General features: G+C 36.9%; 1 protein-coding gene across 3 annotated transcripts in view; it reads left to right on the top strand.

The window, feature by feature from the left end:
- PAK3 (p21 (RAC1) activated kinase 3) overlaps positions 1 to 13750 on the top strand; it is a 385530-nt gene that overhangs the window by 258075 nt on the left and 113705 nt on the right. For all 3 annotated transcript variants that reach the window (XM_045587393.1, XM_036454430.2, XM_036454431.2), the window contains one exon: positions 5482 to 5683. In XM_045587393.1, coding sequence (XP_045443349.1) covers positions 5509 to 5683 — 175 coding nt within the window. In that variant the 5' untranslated portion in view covers positions 5482 to 5508. The remainder of the gene's footprint in view (positions 1 to 5481; positions 5684 to 13750) is intronic.

Raw genomic sequence — 13750 nt, 5'->3', positions numbered from 1 at the left:
CTGCAGGCTTGAAAGCCCCCAAGTTCTCTCCCTTGCAGGTCTGGTCCTTCCCAACTGCCCTCCTCTGCTGGCCATCTTTTGGTGGCCTTCTTGTGTCCACATGGGGGCAGGATCTTTGACCACATGGGGACAGCCATCTTGTGTTGGAGTGGTGGTCAATTTGCATATTACTCTTTTATTAAATAGGATAGAGGCCTGGTGCATGGGTGGGGGCCAGCTGGTTTGCCCTGAAGGGTGTCCCGGAGCAGGGTGGAGTTCCCTTGGGGCATGGGATGACCTGGGCAAGGGGCCTGTGGCAGTTTGCAGGCCAGCCTGCCCTCCTGGTGACCCAAGTGGAGGCCCTAGTAACTGGGGTTTATTTATCTTCTACAATTGAAACTTTGTAGCCTTAAGTGGAGGCCTGGGCTGGCCAGGGTGTGTGGAAAGCTTAGCTTCTTTCATCAACTGGGAAATACAAGCCTCCCTCTCACTTTCTCTTTGGCCACAGCCATCTTGGTTGGGTTAATTTGCATGCCCGTTCTGATTGGCTGGTGGGCATGGCTGGTAGAAGTGGTTTGTTGGTGTAAGGTAGTGTTTCCCAAACTTTTGACATATGTGTACCCCTTCTATAATGTTCATAATTCTGAGTACCCCTCGTCAAAATAAAAATGGATGTATTAGGCACAGCTAAGCACGGTGCAGTGCATATCCCCACCAAACTCCAGTGCAATGCGTACCCCTACCAAACTCTTCCCGTACTCCTGGGGGTATGCGTACCACACTTTGGGAAACACTGGTGTAGGGGAGTTACAGTTAATTTGCATATCACCTTTATTAGATAGGATTTTTATTTTTATTGTTTTTTTGGTTTCCTAGTTTTTTTGTTTTTTGCATCTTTATTGTTAGACTATTACAGATATTTCTCTTTTTTCCTCCATAGCTCTTCTCCACCTGGTTCCCACTTCACTACAGGCCTCCCCTGCCCGGACTGACCTCGTCCATAGGTGTAAGCTCTTTTTCCAATCTCTTCCCGCATACCCCAAATCCCTACCCCCTCTGGGGAATGATTAGACTGCCTCCTTCACATGCCCTTGATTCTACTACATTCACCAGTGTGTTGTATTTACCATGTTTTTTATTTATATGATTTTTAGATTCACTTGTTGATAGATATGTATTTGTTGTCACTTTGTTGTACATAATTTTTTATCTTTACCCTTTTTCTATCTTTACCTTTTTCTATCTTTACCATTTCATATAATGCTGGTTTGGTGGTAATGAACTCCTTTAGCTTTTTTTTTTTTCTGGGAAGCTCTTTTTTACTTTTAAAGGTATTACACATTTATTACTGAACCATCCTACTATTGCACCAGGAAAAAATCGACAGAGCAAAACCACAAGTCCATTAATTCTCAGATTAAAATGCCCTAACTGTCCAGATAGTAGCATATTTTCAATACTTTAAAGGTGTAGGCAACCTGAATAAAGCATAAATATGTGAGTCATCTCTCATGTATGATTTCTTATAGGCCCAGTTTGGTTCTTCTTCAATATCTCTTCGAGTTGTACCTGATTTTATGACCAGTTTTCATCCAAATCCATTGGGGAATGAGCCAATTATGCTTTTGTTTCTTGGCCAGGAACCTCTTGAACCTGAAAGTCTTGTGGGAAGACATGGTGAAGGAGAAGCAAATACACACTGCAATGGTGGAGAAAAAACGCCTGTGAAGCTCTTTATCTGACCTTCATTTCTAAATGATAGCTTTGTTGGGTAGAGTAATCTGGTTGTAGGTTCTTGTTATTTATCACTTTGAATATTTCTTGCCACTCCCTTCTGGCTTGCAAAGTTTCTGTTGAGAAATCAGCTGACAGTGATATGGGTACTCCCTTGTAGGTAACTAACTGTTTTTTTTCTTGCTGCTTGTAAGATTCTCTTTGTCTTTTGCCCTTGGCATTTTAATTATGATGTGTCTCAGTGTGGTCCTCTTTGTGTTCCTCTTGTTTGGGGTTCTGTGTGCTTCCTATACTTGTAAGTTTATTTCCTTCACCAGGAAGGGGAAGTTTTCTGTCATTATTTTTTCAAATAGGTTTTCAATATCTTGCTCTCTCTCTTCTTCTATTACCAACAAATTTGGATGTTGGTATGCTTGAAGTTGTCCCAGAGGCTCCTTACACTATCTTCATATTTTTGAATTATTTCTTCTCTTCCAGTTGGGTGTTTTTTGCTTCCTCATATTTCAAATTTTGACTTGATCCTTGGGATCCTCTAGTCTTCTGTTGTGTCTCTATATATTATTATTTATTTCAGTTAGTGTATGCTTAATTTCTGATTGGTCCTTTTCCACATTCTTGAAGGTCTCACTAAATTTCTTGGAGGTTTCTACACGATTCTTGAGTAACCTTATAACTGTGGTTTTGAACTCTATATCCAGTATCTTGCTTTCTTCCATTTCTTTCATTTGTGACTTGTTTCTTTGTCTCTGCATTTTGGCTGCTTCCCTGTGTTTGTTTCTATGTACTGGGTAGCTGCTAAGTCTCCTTGAGCTGACAGAGTGGACTTGTGTGGTAGGTGTCCTAAGGGGCCCATTGTCTCAGCCTCCTCAGTCACCTGAGGTGGATGCTCTTAATGAACCCCTTTCTGGACTGTGTGCATAGTCTTGTTGTAGTTAAGCCTTGATTGCTGTTGGTATCACTGGGAGGAAATGACCTCCAGGCCAATGGGCTTTAACGACCAACTGTGTCTACATTGGAAAATCTGTTGTGCAAGAGACACCCTTATGGGGCAGGACTTGATTCAGTGAGACTTTGGTGCTTGCTGAGTCTGCCCTTTGGGTATGTCACTTATGAATGTGAATAGTTGTAATTTTGTTTGATTGTACACTGACCACTGGGTACAATAGTTTTTGGCTCTACAAGAAGGTGCAAGGTTAGTCAATGTCTAGGGGCACCCAGCAAGAGATACAGAGACATCTATAGATTCTTCCTCTTTGAATTGTGTTTGGAAGTGCCCATCCTGGACCCAGCTGTGAAGCAAGGCAGGCTGCTGCTGTCACGCCTTGGGCCTTCTTTTGGAAACTATGGGGCTCTCTGACCCAGCTTCAGTTTGACATGTTTTAGATTGCAAAAGGATAGGCCATTCATATGCAAAGCCAATGCACACAGCTTGGGTGAGGTTGTAAATTGGGTGGGGCAGGGTCTCTGGGAATCACTAGGGTGGAACAAACAGCAATGGCTACCAGTAAGCCCTGCATCAGAGAGGTCCCTGGATCTCTGCATCCCACACTCCCTTGGAGGAACAATGATCACTGTGAGCTCCTCTGAATTAAAGCCACCTTCACGTTCCTGTCCTGATGCCAGACAGTCCAGTTTTACCTCATATGTGTCTGGGTCCCCAAGAGTCTCACCCAGAACTAGAGTTCAAAGCAAGTGGGAGCTTGTATCTCCCTCCTGATTAAAAGAGCAGCAATCCCATGTGCCAGCACTTTCCATGCCTCCGTATGTATTACCAGTCTCAATGCACTTTCTTCATCTCTGTAGATATGGAACTTACATTCAGTCAGCTTTCCCGTTCATTCTGGGTGGCAGTTTTTCTGCCTTTTAATTGTAATTTTGATGTGGTTGTGAGAAGCAACAAGTATAGGTGTTTACCTAAGCCACCATCTTGGTTCTCTTGAGTCTTAAACTCACTTCTATTTTGGAGAAACAGTGAATTTATAAGGACCAAAATCAAAAACAAAAGGGAATATAAACCTATAAGCAGTAGTTTAGTATTCTAATTAAAATAGGCACTAGTATATCAATTAGTAGGCCTTATCCCTTATCTTTGACATCAGTTCATTTTAATTTTGCTGTATATTGTAGTTTCACTTACATAGGAAAATGTCAGACTTATTAAGTTGTTGCCATTTGTGAGAAAATATTTAATACTGAGTATTTTTACTATCATGCTAACTGGAAAAAAAAAACATAGAATTGTTCTTAATTTATTAAGATAATAGAAGTCATGACACTTAGAAAAGGAAAAGAGACCTCTTGTCCAAATCAAGATAAATCCAATCAGCATCATGATTGTTAGTTTGTAGTCACCTATGCACATAGAGAAGCTATTGATAATCACTTATTCTTAAATATTCACAGGCTATATATTTGAGAAAACTTAGAACATAGTAAAATTAAAAGAAATTCTACATAACATGATGTAACCTAATTAGAGTTCAATACTGAAAACAATAAACATTGTAACAACTAAAGAGCTAAACATATTTATGACAGATTATTTCTCATTATAATTGGTAATGAGGCGATCCTGGTTTTATTGTTTTTATTATATTTGTTTATAGTAAATGTTGTTGGGATAAAATGATATTCTAAGTTGTGTTTGGAGGGTTCTTTTGCTCCTAAATGAGTACAACTTAATACTTGAATTTACAGAGATTTTGTTGCAATGAAATTTGATTTTTCTTGTATTTAAACTGAAGATTCATTCATTCATTCATTCTTAACACCTGACTTGCCATGGCAAGTTTCAGGTCCTTAATGAAGGACTTGAATTAGAATAGTAAAAAAACTGGAAACAGAAACATTTCATTGGAAAATCCATTCTTTACAGTTTACTTTGCCCTCTCAGTGGGATAAAACCCAAATATATTCAGCCCTAAGCACAAAATGCAAAAGTAATAAAATTAAGAGCAAATAAGTTGCTAAAACACAGACAGATTCTTACAACCATGTTACCCCTGTCAACTTCTTTGCTCCCTATTCCAGGATATAAAATATGACAATGAGTAGGCTTTTAGTGTCTCCTCAGGAAGTGGTCCTTTCCTTGAAGCTCCTTTTTGCTCATGGTGACATTTGTTTCAGCGTTATCTTCTACCTGCTACCTGAAGACGAGGGATTATTTCTTCTATATGTACACCCCAAGTTTATTGAAACTATCAGGTCTACTAGATTGCTTCTCAGTTCTTTCTCATAAAACAGTAGAGTATATTTTGTAGATAAGGTATACACAAGTAAGAATCAGACACCAAAGGCATCCCAATGTCAAAGCATGCAACAAGTCATTCTTATGGGCCATTAAAATCAACAGCCAAATCTGTGTCAATTTTGGATTCTGAAGAAATTTTGCTACCCTACCATAACAATGATCAGGATAGAATGTTTAAAGAAGAAAGATTATAACTTGTTCATTAAAAGACTCAGTGTACAGCAGAAAATATAGTTTCATCATGAGAAATGGAAGGGACCTTTTATGTGTTTGTGTGTGCATATTGAAAAGCGATTAATCATAGCCTTCACTTTTTTTCTTTGGGAAATTTCACGGTTGGTCATTAGGGAAGTGGTATATTTTCCTCTAGAAAAGAAACCCCTCAACATGGTCAATGAAAAACCTGAGACAATATTAAACCAATACCTTTGTTTCTAAGATATTAGAATTCCTATATTTACTAGATTGTTTTATAGATCTCTCTTTTCTTAATGCATTTTCTCCTCCTCCTCCTTTAGGAGCTGTGCAGTTAGTTGTAACTGAAAATGTCTGACAATCTGGATAATGAAGAGAAACCCCCAGCTCCCCCACTGAGGATGAATAGTAACAATCGGGATTCTTCAGCGCTTAACCACAGCTCCAAACCGCTTCCCATGGCCCCTGAAGAGAAGAATAAGAAAGCCAGGCTTCGCTCTATCTTCCCAGGAGGAGGGGATAAAAGTAAAGTATCAGTGGTCGGGCATTGAAAAGGGGCTAATTTATTCTTTCATTGTCACTTTCTTTCTTGAGTAGTTATTTCTTGAGCATTAGCTGTTTAGGGACTGCCTGATATTTATATTTACTTCTTTAGAGGTTGCATTGTGTCAGAAGTTAATGTTTGATTGATGTACTGTGGTATACAGAAAATATACTTACGTTGTATTTACCTTTTACGTAAAATTGAATTCATAGTGTTAAGCCAAGGGAACTTATAGCAATAATACTGTCTTGAATATATAAACTACTTTCTTTCTGATAACTTAGAAGAGAATTTACCGTAATCTTTTCTAAGCTACAAGCTCTTCTTATTAAAAATTGGTCTATAGGTGGATGTACTTCTATATACCTTTTTGACAGCTGTGAAAATTTTTAACTGAGTATACAGGAGTCAGTTGAAGTCATTTGTTTTCCTTCTCATCTTCTGTCAGTTGTCCCCTAAACGAGCAGCCCTATTTGCACTGGATATTACAATAATATATTATAATTTGTCCTTGTGTTGTTCATAATACAGTTTGGTGCTTAAAAATCATATGCTGACACTTTGTAACCCTAGGGGATATAAAATATCTAGTAAGTAATTGCCAGGTTGCATTAATTAGCCTAAAGTTTAAACATGGCTTCTATAAATGTGACTGTAGAGGAAGAATAGAATATCGATAGATGAAGTACAGAGACAGCTACCACAGAAACTTGCCAAAAGGGCAAGATGGGTGATGTCTTTAGAAGAGAAAATGAACATTCCTCATCTGCTTCTTTAAGGCAAAACAAATGGTTTCCTAGGTTGCTTTAGCAGTGTTAATGAATCCATAGTTTGTACCATAAGGAAAACAGAATTTCTTATTAAGGTCAGTATTGTCTCTTGTATACCTGTATCACTTAAGGGATGTTTTATCCCTTGTGACATAAGGATGGAAAACTTGGAAATGATGTTAAACATCTGTGTTAGATACAAGCAAAATAATAAGGAAACACTTTCCATGTATGGGATTTCTGACCATGTAAGAAGAAATCTTGAAGAAATATTTTCAGACACTGAAATGGGTACAGAAAAAAAAATATTTTCTAGGAACAAGGGATCGTTTGAGAAACTTAAGAAATGCCATGACCTGGAGACAAAGCTTTATGTTATAGTGGTGCCAAAAAAAGAACTACCAGAGCCTGTGTTGTATCTGCCACAACTGCAGAAAGTAATTGAAGTAGGGAGTTATGTGTCTGTGCAAATCTGTGCTATTGAGACTACCATGCTTTGGAAACCCTTAAATAATATTACTTGCCCTTTTGAAGAGTAGGATACAATTGATGCTGATATGAGGTAATAAAAAATAAGGAGGCTTACATTTGTGGTTTGTGCCACTACTTCAGGTGGCCTCATAGTGAAATCATTACTACTCTACATGAAATTATGCCTAACTCTTCCCAATGGGAAAAAACCTAGCCAAGTTTCCGGTGCATTTACGTGCAAACAGAAAATCCAGGGTGACTCCTTATCTCTGCAAGGAATTGTTTAAAAAGTACTTTCTTGTGGAAGTTCAAGACTATTTTTAAAAATCTTGAATTCAAAGTCCTACTGATTTGTTATAGTCCTTTGGAACCTCAGATGTACTTGCCAATGTGAATCCTAATGTTAAAGTTGGTTTGATAATTATTCTCATGTCTCAGATATTTGAGGCCTTAGATCAGTGTTTGATCCAGTCATTCAAGAAGACTTAATGCCAAATTAATAATATGACTTTGTTGTTCAAAATCTCACAAAGGTTCCTTTGTCTGAAGATCCTGGTGCATGAGATTCCTACACCCTCACTAATGATATAGTCTTAATAAAAGAGACTTTCAGTAGTTTAACAGGGCCTTTCATTAATACAACCTGTGGGAAAATTTGGCTAGATATGGTGAAAAATCTTTCAGCATTCCCTCCTGAAAAAACTATTTTGATCAAGAAGAACCTATGGGTGCAAATGAACATTTGGCATAACATGGCTAAAGTTGAATCTGAACCTGTTGACACTAACCCAAGTGATATGATGCTGCTAGAAGATGACTTTCAGGAAAATTCCAATACTCCAGAGATGATTACCATAAGTGATGATGAAGATACTTAGAATCTATGAAACTGTAGCAACAGAAGCAAGTATTTTAGAACAATATTAGCACCTCTCCAAGAAAGTAGGGAAAATTGATACCTTTACATGTCAGTTTTACCTCTTCAAAGCTTGAGTAATTTAGCAGAATTACATAAAGAGGTATTCTGGTGCCTTAAAAAATATCACATTGGACAGAAACCAGCAGGGCTTAAATGATCAAATACAAAATGCTGGAAAGCTGATAAGCTGTCTTCAGACAAAGCTTGAATAATTTACTTAAACTCTATAAGGAGATTCTAAGACTTTTGACACCATAATAGGAAGAAAGCAAACTCAGAAGAGCCTAAAACATCAAGTAGTGCCATTTATATACCAGTGCTGAACAGCTGATAATCTGACTTTAGAAAAGCTTGAATGATTTAATTTGAATTCTATACCAAAGTGCTAAGGTGTCTTTTAAAGTCTTGAGAAGACAGAAAGCATCTTCAGAAGAGTCACAGTCATTAAACTGTACCACTTAAATTCACTTGCTTGATAAGGCTAAAGCCACAAGCAAATCATTGCAATTTTAGGATTGGATTTAGATGACTCTGAGAGTATGGAGAGCCATGATTTTGACATAGTCCAGCTCTGTTCATTGATTCACTGTCACTCCCATTTTCCACTGCCATAATGAGTAGTGCATCTTCATTGCCTTTGGAAGTCATTTCAGGATCTAAAATGGAAACTATGTAGAACCTGTCATTTTTTACTAATTTAAGCTATTTAAACTTTCATTCTTTTTATGTAATGCACTGTTATTATTGTTTTGTTTTATTGTACAAAAAGTATTTATAAGGGATTTCAAAATTCACATGTAACCTCACTTTCCTTATTCTTTTTTTTACCTCCCAAAATCATAATTTCATCAGCTAAACTCCCCTACCTTGGGGATTATGTAGGAATAGCATCCTTATATGTAGGGAGCAGTTCTTGTTTTTATATTTCTGTCTCTCAGTGACTGATTAGGTTACACCACTGTCAGTCTTGAATAAATAGAAAGAACACTGGACTAGAATTCTGGAGGCCTGGGTTTAAGTCTATCTGTGTCACTGATTATTGTGATTTTGAGTTACTTAATTTATCTGAGCCTCAATTTCATCACCTGTTAAATGAGAAGAGTTTTATCTAGCTTGTCTCACAAGATATTGTTGATAATCAAATATAATTATAAATATCAGGATGCTTTTACAAATAAGTTTAATAATATTAAATTTAAATAAATACATTTATTAATTATTAAAATGTAAAATAATATTGTAATTATTAAGTGATTAATTATTGTGAGGTATTATTAGATTTCCATCATTCTGGCCCTTATAAGCAATCAATAAACTAGATTTTAGAATTCTTGTTTCTTTCTTTAAGTAACTTTGTTCCTGGCTAGAATTTATATAAAATTGAAAAATTGAAACTGCCCATAATTTCATAGAACAATGATAACTTATTAGGTTGATATTTTCTTCCTAGTCCTTTTTTCTCATTATAGAGAAATTTTTCATTAGTATAAAAAACTTTGGAAAATAAACACAAGCATAAAGGAAAAAAAATCACCCAAATTCATAGATCTCAGAAACAATGTTAACCTTTTGGTGAATTTACTTTCAGACTTTTTATGGCCATATATGGGGATATTTTTACATAGTTGAGATCATAATATATAATTTTTTATCCTGATTTTCACTTACATTTTTATAAGTAATATTTTCTTATATTTTAAAAAGTTTTCATAATATTATTTTTGAAATGTATAATATTTCATCATATATTGGCAATAGTGGCATCATGGTTTATTTAATCATTTCCTTTCATTGGATATTTGGTGAACTTTCTAAATTTTTTAAATAAATAATGTCACAATGTCTACTTCTTTAATTAAATGAAAATACTTGCTTTGGTCAAAGAGGTTTTTTATTTGTTTTGTTTTGTTTAAAGAAGTCTTTTTAATAGCTACATTTAATTGAACAAATGGAATTTCAAGAGATAGGTAGAAAAAAAATAAGTAGTAGTAGATATAATTTCAAGAATGGCTGTCTTTGTTGGAGTCTATTCCAGGAGCTGAATCGTGATGTTAGAGCAACTTTGGAGAGACAATTTTCCACCATTTATGACACTTCACTATAGGAAATTTTTTAGAATTTAGATCAGGAAAAGACATCCTTAAGAAGTGGTTTTGCTTTTATTTTATGTACCCTGTGAAATGTGAGACTGAAGTTACTAGAAAGCTTATTGGCTTTCTAGTAAATGGCATATCACTTCTTTTGTGATCTGCCATTTACTGGGTTTCTCTTTTGCTGGCTACTAGAAAGCTGGGAGCCAAATTTGTGGCCCATGCATAGCACTTGCCATGGGGACTCTATGGTATGTATGTGCTTTGTATTAGCTTTCTTCCAGGCTCCATTTTATGTTCCTATTATTTTTTTTTAAGATTAAAAAAATGTTTTTATTGATTTCAGATAGAGGAAGGGAGAGAGAGACAGAGATAAAAACATTAATGATGAGAGAATAATTAACCAATCGGCTGCCTGATGTATACCCCCTACTGGGGATAAAGCCTGCAACCTGGGCATATGCCCTGACAGAATCAAATCATGACCTGCTGTTGTGTGGGACAGTGTTCAATCTACTGAGCCACACAAACAGGGCTGTTCATATCTTCTCCCCCTTTCTACTTTCTTATCTACTTTGAATTTATACTATCATTTGTATTTTGTGTATTCTTGTATGCCACCTGATAGCCAATTTGAAACAAGGTGGGGAACAAATACATGAATGAATAAATAAATACATGAGAAAATTACAAAGGCAGTGAGGCAAATGAATCTGCCAGGACTCTGAAAATGGTATAATACATCTAAAAATAAATCAACGTAAAGGACTTGAAATTGGAAGAACATATGGAAAAAAGCAGAATAGGTTGCATTTGGAGGTGACATATTCTGTGTGACATGTGTCATCTGAAGCATGCTTAGCTATCCTGTGCTGCACTTGCGCATCAGGTGTGTTTCAGAGGATATGCAATGCTTTGTGAAGGCCTATGTCCTTAGAGAGCACAGTTTATGTACATTTTGTTTGTGGGGAATCCAAAGAGATTTGGAAGCTGGTGAACCTGGGAATGAAGCAAATACCCCTCTTCCTAGAGGAGTATTAGGAGATAGGTGGATATAAATAAAATCAAGACAAATAAGAAGTGATCTACCATTTACTGACTGATCTACCATGAATTCCTGTATGCTAAGCTGTATTCCATGCACTATACTTGTATTGGATCTTTCAACCCAGACAACCATTCTGTATTATCCCCTTTTTACATATGAGGCAATATAAGTTCAAAGTGTTTAATTAGACAGCCTAGCATCACATAGAAAATGATGGAAGCCAGATGTCTCCCAGGACTCTTGGACTCCAGATTTTACGATTTTTCTGTTCTGTAAACACGCCCTTGCAATAGAACAGAGGGAATATGTGGGAAACTATAATCTTAGCATCTAAAAGCCAGCAGTGGCTTTCATTTTTCCTTAAGAATATATGGTAGCTTGCTTTGAAACTTTTCTCACTTTCAAAAATGGGACTTTTTAATTTTTCACCACTCAGTAGGAAAAAACAAACAAAAACTTTTTCATGTTTTTATAAAATGATGGCAAGAAAATATTCTTCATCAGATGTGTGCTAAAATTTAATTCAGGTGTTTTGTGCATTAGATTCCCATTAATGTGTATACTTTACAGCAGGGATGGGGAACCTTTTGTCTGCCAAGGGCCATTTGGATATTTATAATATCATTAGGCCCAATGCACAAAATTCATGTGAGGCGCTTGATCCTCATAGCCACGGCAGCTTGCCTTGGCCCTTGCAGCACCGGCTTCATCCGGAAGGACTTTCAGAAGGCCGTTCAGCTGTCCAGTCTAATTAGCATATTATGCCTTTATTATTATAGGTTTGGGGGCCATACAAAGTTACTTAAAAATAAGCTTGCTATAGTTGGTCAAACATTTAATTAACTCACCTCTAATGCCTTGGCATGGCCAGTCCAATGACTTTGTGGATCTTATATGGCCCACAGGCCAGGTGTTCCCCACCCCTGCTTTACAGGCTTGCATACTGCTTACTTTAGAAAGTTGAAGCTCTAACTGAGTGTGCTCATATATGTGAAAAGTTTTTAAATTGCCATATAGTTTGTTATTGTATAGTTTGCTCTAATTTCTGGAGTATGCTATTTTCTATTATATATATGCTACACAGCAGAAAGCATTACTGTGCAAAAATTATGTTAAAGAAGACTCTTAGTCATCCTTTATGGTCTTGTTAATCAAATGTTTTGGTCAATGCACTTTACTAACTTCCACCTAATTAATACACAATAAAAAATTCTTAGTGTGTTAACTAGACTGAAAAGTATGCAGTCTTTCTTCGGTGATGCTGAAGACCCTGTGAGATCTTGCAGTAGCTCAAAGTTATGATCATTACAGTAACAATCGATGGGAATCTCCATTAATCATGAGTTCTGTTATCAGAATGCCAGATGTCAGAGACTGCTGCATCTTGAATAGTGTTAACATTCCTTTTGGTTCTCCAAAGTATCCTAAACAGCTCAGAAAAGAGTGCTCTTTGGAGATCATTGCACTACCATTTGAAAAGCCTGAAGGACATGACATCTTGCTTGACCTCCAGGGTCAGTGCTGTGTCTCAGAAAAACCTTCTGTACTATTTCTTTACTCTTACAAGTCCTCTATGGTTGAAATGGGAATAAGGTGGGATAATGATGCCCTCTATCTACTAGGCCCTGCACTTCTATTTCAAGGCCAGTAAACAGGAAAATTGGGCACTAAAACCAGCAGTCAAATTCAAGATAAGTATGGAGGGCAGCATTGGGAGATATATACACTAAACTAGGAAATAAGTTATAGGGAGAAATAAATTGAGAGAAAATGTTTGAGAGGGAGATTAAGAAATGGAGAAGATGCAGGGATAGATGAAAAAGGGGAAGACAGAAAAGAGTTGTACCAAACATTAAAATGAAGTATTGAAAGGAGAAAAGGCTAGCTAAAGGATATCAAGTTATTTTCCTGCTTAAATCAAACGAGGCTCCATTTTTTCCTCTCTAACTTATGCCATGCATAATTATCCACATAATCAGATGTGTCTGGTTTAGGACATTGCCTCATATTTGCTTTTTGTTTTCAAACATTTCCATTGAAACTGTTGCACATGTGAATTGGGTATAAATGAGAGTGAGACCAGTGTGTGTTGTCTGGAAGGAGATAGGTGCAAAAGTCAACTCCTTAATGATTTGTCAGAATATCACTGTTGCTGAATAATTTTGAAGATGTTACTGGAAGTGATGGATGTCAGCATGTGTGAATGGGGGTCACTAGAAGGGCTAACATAGGGTCATCATTTCCTTTCATCCATCATCTTCATGGAACACCCAGCCTGTGATTTGGGCTTGTAGCTGATCTTGCAGAATCAGGTACCATTTTGACTATTTTTCTATACATTAAGACTGCTACCTTATGGAGGGCATGTGTTGTTTCGCATACCCACTAAAGACCTGGCAGGATGAAATGGGCTCCCTATTTCACCAAAGAGAATGGAACTAGACATAAAGAAATTCCAGCCCTGGTTTGTTTGGCTCAGTGGATAGAGTGTTGGCCTGTGGACTGAAGGGTCTTGGGTTCGATTTGGACTGAAGTGCACATGCTCAGGTTGCGGGCTTGATTCCCAATAAAGGGGGGCAGCATGCAGGAGGCACCCGATCAATGATTCTTTCTCATCATTTATGTTTCTATCTATCTCTCCTTCTCCTTTCCTCTCTAAAATAAATAAAAATATTAAAAAAATAAATTCCAGATGTGCTGATTGGATACTATGATTACCAAGGTTCTCTATTGGGTCTTTCATGGCTTTA

The sequence above is a fragment of the Pipistrellus kuhlii genome, unplaced genomic scaffold (genome assembly GCF_014108245.1).
Source record: "Pipistrellus kuhlii isolate mPipKuh1 unplaced genomic scaffold, mPipKuh1.p scaffold_m20_p_29, whole genome shotgun sequence".
Classification (NCBI taxonomy): domain Eukaryota; kingdom Metazoa; phylum Chordata; class Mammalia; order Chiroptera; family Vespertilionidae; genus Pipistrellus; species Pipistrellus kuhlii.
Note: the sequence above shows the minus strand (reverse complement) of the source record. Positions and strands in the feature narration are given on the sequence as shown.